This window comes from Sinocyclocheilus anshuiensis, unplaced genomic scaffold, assembly GCF_001515605.1.
Source record: "Sinocyclocheilus anshuiensis isolate Anshui unplaced genomic scaffold, SAMN03320099.WGS_v1.1 scaffold81, whole genome shotgun sequence".
Lineage (NCBI taxonomy): Eukaryota > Metazoa > Chordata > Actinopteri > Cypriniformes > Cyprinidae > Sinocyclocheilus > Sinocyclocheilus anshuiensis.
Window position 1 is genome coordinate 117,674 of NW_015537945.1, and position 11,186 is coordinate 128,859.

General features: G+C 33.9%; 1 protein-coding gene across 3 annotated transcripts in view; it reads left to right on the forward strand.

The window, feature by feature from the left end:
• LOC107663836 (RNA-binding motif, single-stranded-interacting protein 1-like) overlaps positions 1-8,509 on the forward strand; it is an 82,270-nt gene extending 73,761 nt beyond the window's left edge. For all 3 annotated transcript variants that reach the window (XM_016454187.1, XM_016454195.1, XM_016454203.1), the window contains exons 11-14: positions 1,336-1,446; positions 3,528-3,608; positions 5,131-5,209; positions 7,554-8,509. In XM_016454187.1, coding sequence (XP_016309673.1) covers positions 1,336-1,446; positions 3,528-3,608; positions 5,131-5,202 — 264 coding nt within the window. In that variant the 3' untranslated portion in view covers positions 5,203-5,209; positions 7,554-8,509. The remainder of the gene's footprint in view (positions 1-1,335; positions 1,447-3,527; positions 3,609-5,130; positions 5,210-7,553) is intronic.
• The last annotated feature ends 2,677 nt before the right edge of the window (positions 8,510-11,186 follow it).

The following is an 11,186-nucleotide window of genomic DNA, read 5'->3' on the forward strand; positions in this document are numbered from 1 at the left end:
GTGTGTGTGTGTGTGTGTGTGTGTGTGTGTGTGTGTGTGTGTGTGTGTGTGTGTGTGTGATAAGTGAAGCTTCATGAATGACTGTCATACAGGGAGAGTCTAAATGAGACGTATGTGTTTGTTTTCGAGAGGGTGTGTGTAACGTATATCAGTAATGTGTGCTATAATGACTGGTGTGAGTCAGGACGTATAGAGCTGAGTGTTGTTAATCAGAAATGAGGAAACTGTGGCATTTAAAGGCCAGTGATGGCACTGAGTCTGACTCACAGCGTAAGAAACCAAGACTCATCACGCACATCCCAGAGAGACCTAGGGCGCTCCAATCGCCTGCCAAGTGGGCTTTATAGGGTGTTGGGCCATGATGAAAGAGATCATAGGACACGTGAACTCTCAAATAAGTCACATTTACTTCATATTAAACATCACAAGCGTAATTTATCCCAAATTTCAAAGAATACCATGGTATTACTAGTATTAGTTTGGTACCTTTTTTGGTGAATACAGCAAATTATTATTGAAATAAGCAAAAATATCATTAAGTTGCAATCCAATCATTAAGTTGCTTATTTACAACTTTTTTGTAAGAACATTATTTATTTTATTTTATTTTATTTTTTATACAGTCATTTGCCAAACTTTTTATTTTTAAGCTTTATATTTATATAAGTTTTATTTTATTTCAGCTTTATTTCAATTAATGACAACAAATTTAAATAATTATAGTTTTAGAGAACTATAACGACACTGAAAAGATAATGTATGTCAGCATACTGCAAATGCTTGAAAGTACATAATACACACATTGAGTAAAATAGTCAGGTATTATTTATACTTATTAATTATTGTATTTTATTTTGTTCAGTTAGTTGGCAAACAGTATTTTTCATTTTTACGTTTTTCATCCATTTTTTATTTTCTATTTTGTTTTATATTATATTCATACTACAAATGCTTGAAAATACATAGTACACACATGTTGAGTAAAATTGTTAAAGTATTATTTATTTATTCATGTTTATTTTAGCCAAAGCAACATATTAAGTCTGTTTTTTTATCTAATAGTTATCATTTTTATTTTATTTCAGTTAATCACAACAAATTGTGATAGTTTGAGTTAACAATAACAACACTGGAAAATGCATTCACATTACTGCAAATGCTTGAAAATACATAGTACACACATATATCGAGTAAAATAATCATACTTGTTTTTATTTTTATTTATTTTTATTTATTTCAAACTGGCCAGTTCTAAAAGGAAATGTATGTATGTGCCTTTCTTGCTTTTTCTTCCTAAACCAATAAATGTACTGTAACTCTCTCATTGTGTGGTAGGGAGCAGTGATATCGCCCTCTATAGATCACTCCATGTCTCTGCAGCCCGCGTCCATGTTGGGTCCTCTCACTCAGCAGATGAATCACCTCTCTCTGGGCAGCGCAGGAACGGTGAGCACAATCAACACTTGAGTGCTTACATATGTGTTGTTTTGTTTCTTCAAGATCGACAAAATAATTTCCAGCTGTTAAAATCTGTGTCTGTGAATGCAGACAGAATGCAACAGCGTTTGCATACTGCAGTATACACTGCATACTGCCTACTATTTTTTTAAATTGCAAAACAGTAGGCACTATATATCAAATTCAGGGCTCTGAACCGGTTCAAGGAACGAAAACCGGAAACGAACGAAATTTTGACAGGAACAGAACCAGAAACTAAATCAAATTTTATAGTTCCGAACAGAATCGAAAATTTGAAATGGCCATTAACCGGTTAATAACGTTATTTTATCGTTCCATTTAACAGTTGAAATTTTCTGTCAACCAATCATGAATTCAAGTAGCACGGCCTATGCGCTCAGCTGTGAACTCATCATAGGTAAGTTAGAGTTTATCCGAGGATAGTGTAAGATGGATTCAACAGATCACACGCACCTGCAGCGCTTCTGTCAACGGAGAAAACAGAATAAAACTATAGGCTTACATAAAAGGAATAGCTTATATTGCCCTATACACTAAATATATTTCACTTAAATCATTGACAGATTAACAAAACGAAAGAAGAAAATGTGTTGAGTTTCGGATCATTGTGCCGTGATCCAAAGTTCACAGAAAGGAAAATGAGAAGGCAGAAAGAAGTTTTATTTATTGTGCAAAAGCTTTACAGTTTTCTTTATTTTACAGTTTTATTTATTTTGCAAATATTGACGGTTTTGAATGATGTCTTGCTTCTCTATCTGTATAACCAACCAACCAGTGTTGGTATGACGATATCGCGCCGGCGCCTCACGCGCACACAGACACAACATATTTTGCAACGTTGCAGCCTGTTACTATTATTATTATTATTATTATTATAGGCAAAAAAATTTTTTAAAAATAACATAACTGGTATTTATTCTAGGCAAACCAGTTTCGGAACGATAATAATACAGAGGAACGCAGGAACAGAAACGTTAAAATATCGATTCTGCTCGTGCAACGTTGCAGCCTGTTATTATTATTATTATTATTATAGGCAAAAAAAATTTTTTTAAATAACATAACTGGTATTTATTCTAGGCAAACCAGTTTCGGAACGATAATATTTTTTTTTTTCGTTTTCAAGCCCTGAATACAAAAGATTTGTATGGTAAATTGCTGTCACATGACCTCATCACATTGCATATGAAATAAAAAGTTATTTTGCATTTTAATTAAACTTTACTAAATTCCTAACGTTTGGCAACCCAAATAATGAATCAAAATAGAATTATTAAAATATAAATGCAATATTACTTTTGTCATTACATTTTAAAAGGTCAAATGCATTGAGTCAAGTGAGTGCTTTGCATTATGAGACTTTTTCTATGCCGTGTATGCAGGGATAGTTTTCATTTGCATTTTTAATTAAACTTTCCTAATTTCCTAACATTTGGCAACTCAGTAAAATAATGAATAGAAATATAAAAGTATTGAAATTCAATTGTGATATTATTTGTCATTAAACCTAAAAAGGTCAAGTGCATTGAGTCAAGTGAGTGCATTGCATTATGGGATAGTTTTTTATGCAGTGTGCATTATTGTATACTGCACATTTTGGCAAAAGCATTAGGTCCGAATATGCATGCATACAAATTTGCATGCTGTGCACAGTGTGCATACTATATACTGCAGAACTAGTATGCTATTTATAGCAAGCTGCATGACTAAACTTGAAAGACACCTACTGGTGAATAATCAAGTTGCAATTAAAACATAAAATGGAAAAACATTTTCTGTGCATAATGAAAAATGTGAAGTTTTATGTTGGAAATTTTAGTGTAATCATATTTTTTTGTGTGTTACAAAAGACAGATCATTCTGCATATTCTGGACAAAGGCTGCAAAAATGTATATATTTAAACTCATGCACAAGTCAGCAGAAATGCACTAAAGCAAGCAAATATAAAACTGCTGACGGAATATGAGCACAAAACACAGCGTGTGCAGATTTGTAGCAGCATATGTTGGTGTGTTCATGTGAATCTCTCTCATCTCTCTCTGTGTAGTTTATGCCAGCCAATCCAGCTCTCCAGGGGCCGTATATCCCTCCATACACTCACATGCAGACCACCGCCGTCTCAGTAGAGGTGCGTTCATGACGAAAAACACTTTCCCAGACACAGATTTAACCTCGTCCTGTACTGAAGAACTTCCTGAATTCACAATCACCATAAATGGAGAAAAGTTCAGGAACAGACTGGGCTTGTGCAACTGTGCTGAAATGTTCTGGAGAGAATCGCACAAAACCTGTGTAGAACATCTCCAGGGAACTGGACTCTAAATCACTCTAAATCACTAAACTTCACTCTAAATCAAACAAAAGAAATAAAATAGAATACTTTGGAAGAAAATAAAGCGTGTTTTTAGGAACATTGTTTTTTGTTTTGTTTTTACACTGTGAGATTATTTTCATGCACTTTCTCCCTAAATCTTCATTACTGTGACGCATAATAATAATATAACAAGAATAGTAATAATAATAATAATATTTAAATTGAAGCACAGTATTTATACATTATGGTAGTAGTTTATGCATTGCCTAATATATAATATATTAAATATTAAAATAATAAAATAATCAATTTAATTTACAGTATAATAAATTAATAATAATAATAATAAATGTACAGTATTTTTACAGTAATACAGAAAATACTCAAATTGAGTCTAGTATTATATTATTTTTAGGACTGATGACATTGCTTTACACTGTGAGATTATTTTCATGACACTTATGCTAATTCTCCCTAAATCATCATTACTGTGATGCATAATAATAATGATAACAATAACAGTAAATTATAATTTAAATTGAACTATTAAAGTATTTATGCTTTGTAGTATTGTGGGTTTTGCCCTTTAATTTCTGTTAATTTCTGAAATAAAATATATAAAAAATATATTATAATGATAAAAAATAAATTACTGTATTATAATAATTTATTTTTACAGTAAACCAGATTATTTTTATGACAATTAAGCACTTTCTCCCCAAATCCTTATTCATCTGAGGCATTATAATAATAATAACAATAACAACAATTATTTAAATTGAAGTATTGCAAGTAAATTATTATATTATAATTTATTTATTTTTACAGTATGTTTTAAAGTAATACAGAAAAAAAACTGAATGTGAAATCTAATGTCATCTTATTTTAGGGTGAAATATGAATATGTTTTGTGACATTCATCCCTAATAACGCATGTAATCATTGAAAGATGTGAAGAAAACTACTTTCAGTCATTGATATTCTGACTTATATTACATTAGCACTGCAGATCTCTGTTTTGATTTGAACTTTCATGATTTGTGCTTGTTGTGTTGGTTTGGTGCATAAATGCGAGAAAATAAACTGCATGTTTTGCAGACTTTAGCTGATGCAGCACGGCGCGACACGACAACTGCGCAACATGACAAGTTGCCTGTTACATCCTACAGTAGGCTACATAAAATTTCACTTACCACATAAACAGAGTAAGGAGAGATGACTGAGAACGATGGCGAATTGCAGATCCTGAGCACCACTGACAAACATCTAATCTTGTAAAATGTGTGGTAAGTACTGCCGCTCCATAGTATAAAATAAACTGCATGTTTTGTTGTAGGAGAACAGTCCACAACCTCCGGTGGAATCGTCCAGTGATCATTCACCTTATACCTATCAGCAGGCCAAGTGATGAAGAGGTAAATAAATCACACCTGTCCACACATATACATCACGTACCTGCACATGTGTGTCATTCTACCTTAAGCTCTTGGGACCCAGGGGGACAAAAAAGTTTTGTTTTAAGTAGGGTTGGGCGATGTCTACAAAATTGGCATCGGACGATGTCTACAGTAAAACATCGCGATGGATGGACATCAGCGGGGGCAGCGAAAAGCAATCGTGCATTCAAAAGCACGATGCCAGGTATAATAGCGACTCCCTGATTCCGAAATATATATGTAGTATAATTACCCAATTATATAACTGCGAGGAAAAATATTGAAATATATATTTTCCTCCCATCTCGTATTTATTCCCTTTAGGGGTTCCGCCTACACGTCATTTTCTTTGCGAACACGGTATTGGGATGTGGGGGAATGGGGGGGGAATCACGATGCCGGCTCAACATCGTGATGTCTATCAGCCATCGGCGATGGACGATGGCATCGTCTATCGGCCCAACCCTAGTTTTAAGTTTATCCTGATTTAAAATCTACTGAGATTTTTCTAAGATTAATATTTACAGGAAACCATTTTAACATTAATACAAATTGAAATTGAGAAGGACTAGTGTTATTATAGTTAACTAAAAATAAAAAAATAAAAAATTGTTGCTTGAAATAAAACAAACGTTAACTAAAATAAAATATACAACATTTTTTACATTTCAGCTGTCAGCTGTTTTTACAAAAATCCCCCCCCATATATATCTCTCAATGATACTGATCAGGACTAAATAATAAACTTGCTGTTCCTCTTATCTTGAATTTTTGGAAATTGACAGCCATTTTTAAAAACTGAAGAGAAGACAAACCCGAATCTATCTGGTATGTGTGAAAAGCTCAGGATGTCCTGTTTAAGATGCACCAGGACTGTATGTATATTCTCAGAGACATTCACCAAACAAGTGTCCTCTACAGAAGATCAAAATGCCTTTCTGGGTTCGAGGAGGATGAAACCTTGTGCATGATTCTTATCTAAATGTTTAGAGGTCATTTCAAGTGTTGCTGCATTATTGGTTTACATCTGTTTGAAATGATTGGTCTGGAAGTGTAAACAGGTGCAACAGATGCGATATTGGTTTGAGTGCTTCTTGTGTCACCTGCAGTCCTGCTTTTCTGATCCTGGTCCGTGTGTTATGTCTGAATTAAAGGAATAGTTCACCAAAAAAAAGACAATTCTGTCATAATTTACTCGTTCCAGACTAGTGTTATTTTCTCTCTTCAGAGATTTTTTTTTCCGTACAATGATGATGGATTCTGATTCATGCTGTCGAGATCCAAAAAGCATCATAAAAATAGTCAATAGAACTTATTCGTTTAGGCTGAACTTTGAAATGAGTCACATGACATGGAGGAATCGGTGATCTCAGACCTGCTGTGATTCATTCAAAAGCATCATTTTTTAATTGAACATAATTGAAAACATTTATAAAGGCTGGTAGAGAGAAGAAAAATATTAGGGTGGAATGACAAGAGAGTGAGTAAATGATGAAAACCTGGAAAAAAAATAGAATATTACATTTGTAAAATATTAGATTTCCGTACCTGGAAAATGTTTTTGAATATACATAGTAATGCTCAGATCCAGTGTTATTTTAACAGTATCACTGAGATTCTGTTATAGTTTTTGTTGTTAATATTTTGAAATCGATTCATTTTTTTATTTTAGGCATTCATGGTAATTTTAATTAAAGTTTTAGTGATTGTGCTGGGTATTTTTGCCCTTTTTATAGTTTTTGTTGTTTTTAAATATGTCTCTATAGTTTCTATTAATTTTTAGTTCAGCCTTCGCTTTAGTTATTTTAGTACATCAAGTTAAACTTAATGAAATTGAGAAAATGCCTTTTATTCAGTATAAGATTCTTCTGCTCACAAAGGCTGCATTTATTTGATGAAAAATACTATAAAAACATTAATATTGTGAAATTTTCTAACAATTTAAAAGTACTGTTTTCTTTGTGAATATATTGTAAAATGAAATTTATTGCTGTGATGCAAAGCTGAATTTTCAGCATCATTACTCAGTCTTCAGTGTCACATGATCTTCAGAAATCATTCTAATATGCTGATTTGCTGCTCAAGAAACATTTCTGATTATTATCAATGTTGAAAACAGTTGTGCCGCTTCATATTTTTGTGGAAACCAGGATACATTTTATTTTTCAAGATTCTTTGATGAATAGAAAGTTCAAAAGAACAGCATTTATTTAAAATACAAATCTTTTTTAACATTATATATGTTTTATATATGCTTCCTTGCTGAATAAATGTTCAAATTTGGACACGCAATTGATTTAAAGCGTACTTGTTTCTATCGTAGGGTTGTCGGGGTTCGAGAGAGAAGGAGACGACTGCTAAATCAATAACAGCTTCCTTTGAAGGACCGGCGCTACCGATGAATCGACATTTTGCACAGGTTCTACGTTGAGATCCTCGGTTTTATAATAAAACTACTTCAACTATTTTGGTATAAGTTCCATTAGGTGCAAATCAAGGATTCATTTCATCAGAGGATGCTGACAAAGAAAACACAAATGAAATGGGAAGAAAAAGTTTTATTTTACTAAAGAAACAACGCTTATTTTTTACCAAGGATCGTCACATAGATGCAGGAACTTCATCATGGAGATTCTTCTTATTTTTATGATTTCGGATTTGTTTTCTCTCTCTCTCTCTTTTCTTTTGTACTGAAACAGATGTTCGTTTTTAGAGATTTATCAGCCGGACATCCTGAGAAAGATTGCGTTTGTGCTTGCGGTGTGAGTGTCGTTGATGTGTTTTTGTCGTGTGCTTCATCTTCGGTCTGACCGATCTGTCCGTCTTATACGATTTGCCTTAAACTCTTTCCCGTACAGTAGCCGAAGAAAAGAGGTCCGGCTTCTGCCTTGTAAATCAGCTGAATAGGGCTTTTTTAGCATCTCGCAAAGGAACATTTCCGCCACGCTTGGATTTCGGTGTTTTGCTTTTTCCGACCTTTTAGAGTACAAACCGTTTCGAGTGATAACGTTGATGGAGTTTTAATAGGATTTAATGTTTTTATAAGCAGAGGTGACGACGAGCCTTTGGTTGTTTGAATGTGGTAGAAATTCTGCTGAACGATCACATTTTTGATAATTGCCTTTTCGTTTATAAATCTCGGTGTTGTAGTTTAGCTTTAGATGAACTCGTGGGAGGGGGAGGAGCTTTGACTCGTATTCTAATGAGGGGGCGGGAGGGAGGCGTGGCCTGTCAGTCAACTTTCAGCAGCGGGCTTCTTCGGGAGAGGTGAACGTGTAGATTTTACATTTACATTTACATTTAGTCATTTAGCAGACGCTTTTATCCAAAGCGACTTACAATTGGGTGATACATAAAGCGATTCTTCTTAAGAGGCAAACAGACACAGGAAGTGGTTGTAATACCAAGTTCTTAGACATTGTTCAAATTTTAGTGCTCGTTTTACTATAGCAGGCAAACAAATCTCGGCACTTTCAAGTTTACTTCACCAAAGACAGTCGGCGAGCGGATCGCGCGGACGTGACGTCGTTTTCTCTCGAGGCGGGCCACGCTGAGACTTTATAACAGACTGGGTTGCAGTTGTGGAGAATGTGCCTTCTTTGTACATATGCATTCAGCTGTCTTTAGTTGGCGAGGTGCGGACACCGATTTGAAGGATGATTTGGATCCAGCAAGTGCCACAAACTAAACGAAGACATCACTACAGAGTGGAGACAACTGAAACTAAAACGCAGAACGAGGACAGGTTGAAACGACGGCTCCGTTCCGAAACCCTAGTGAGCTGCCTACATAGGCTGCTGCCTTCTAAAGGAGCATCATAATTCATTAATGCATCATACAAATAGACTTTTGCATTGGCACGCTTGCAGTTAAATTACAGTACAAAGCACAGAAAAATATTCGTTTTTAATTAGAATCAACTATTTTGCTGCTTTTCTGTGTTTAATAAATTCTTAGAGTTTTCGGATGGATTTTTCACTCGAAATGCATTATGAATTTGCCTTCTCAGTGAAGGATACGTGTGATGCTGCCTTAGAATTTGGCAAAAGTAGTGCACTTACTGTCTATGCACCGTATTTTGCGGAAAGTCGCACCGGGTCAAAATTGCATTGTTAAGAGAAAAAAAACACAGATAAGCCACAGTTTTATTGTTACATTCTGAAATAATGTAAAATACAGGTGCATTATGTAATTGCATTATATATGTGACCCTGGAGCACAAAACCAAAAATAAGGTTGTTGTTTTTTTTATTGAGATTTATATATCATCTGAAAGCTGAATAAATAAGCTTTCCATTGATGTATGGTTTGTTAGGATAGGACATATACCGATATACAACTATTTGAAAATCTGGAATCTGAGGGAGCAAAAAAAATCGAAATATTGAGAAAATCATCTTTAAAGTTGTCCAAATTAAGTCCTTAGCAATGCATAATACTAATCCAAAATTAAGTTTTTATATATTTACGGTAGGAAATTTACAAAATATCTTCATGGAACACGATCTTTACTTAATATCCTAATGATTTTTGGCATAAAAGAGAAATCGATCATTTTGCCCCATGCAATGTATTTTTGGCTATTGCTACAAATATACCCCAGCGACTTAAGACTGCTTTTTGTGCTGCAGGGTCACATATAAGTTGTTTAGGTATATATAAGTCACAGTGGGTCAAAATTGCATTGTTGAGAGAAAAAAGACACAGATAAGTCACAATTGTATTATTATTACATTCAGAAATCATGTAAAATACAGATCAAATGAAATGCTTACAAACATTATAAACACTATAATAAACATGTATTTTAGTTCCCCTCACTCCACAACAAATCCTTTAAATTTAACGCTATTCAGATGAGGAATAAAAAAATCGAAGTATAAAACATAAGTTATAGCTGCATTCATTATAAACATCAAACATGAAGCTCCAACCAACAGGTTTTGCATGCTTGACATTGATTTAATCATCAAGATGAAATATATATATATATGCAACATGCTTTAGGTAATAAAAAATTTGATGTTCTGGAAAATACAGATAGCAGCTCGCTAGGTTTTAGGAAACGGCCTTTGAAATAATAATTGCATCCATTACAGGAAAATGTTTTTATTTTATTTTAATCTCACAATATAGTTTATTAAGGCTTTATTCATTAATTTGTCTTCCAACAGACTGTGTTTTTGACCTGGTGGGTCTTGTTGACCGGTTATCTACCTCAGAGTTTTGTCGTCCTCTGTTTTGATTGGTCGGGCAGCAGGTTCAGCCCGCCCCTCCAGACCAAACGGCCAGCTCTGGAGCTGCCCACATACACTTGATTTCTTTCAGGTTTTTTGTTTTTAAATACTTTAATCCTCTTCTTAGTTATATGAAAAGTAATAATTTATGAAGAGAGACGTTTTGTACGACTGTTTGAAAAAATAAAAACAATAAAAAGGTTTTCATAGAGATGTCTATATGAGAGTTGATTTAGTAATTTCTTTCTCTCTGTTTTACATGTGCCACGCACTTGCCCGTGGTATCTTGTATGTTCGGTTTATCAGAAACCTTCCTCTGTATTTGTTTCTTTTATTTTCTGAGTGTTTAAGCCAAAAGCCCTTGTTTCCAGTAAGATTGTTAATTAAGCTTTATTTCTGTTCATTTCTTTGAGAACTTTTGAATAAAAACACATTTTTGTTTTATTCATGCCGTGTCTTTCGTTCACAGCTAATGCAGACCAAACGTCTGAGAACATTCCTTTCTGATTTAGTACATTCCTTTGCATTAGAAATGATATTATTAGCATAACTATTTGACTGAAAAAGAAATGCGTCAGAATATCTATATAATATGGACATTATGCACAAATATTATGGACAGCGTGGAGATTAATAAAATAGTGAATATTTTTCTAGTTGTCTTTAGCTTGAAATACAATTTATTTGGCTAGATCGATTTATGCATGCATAATTAAGTT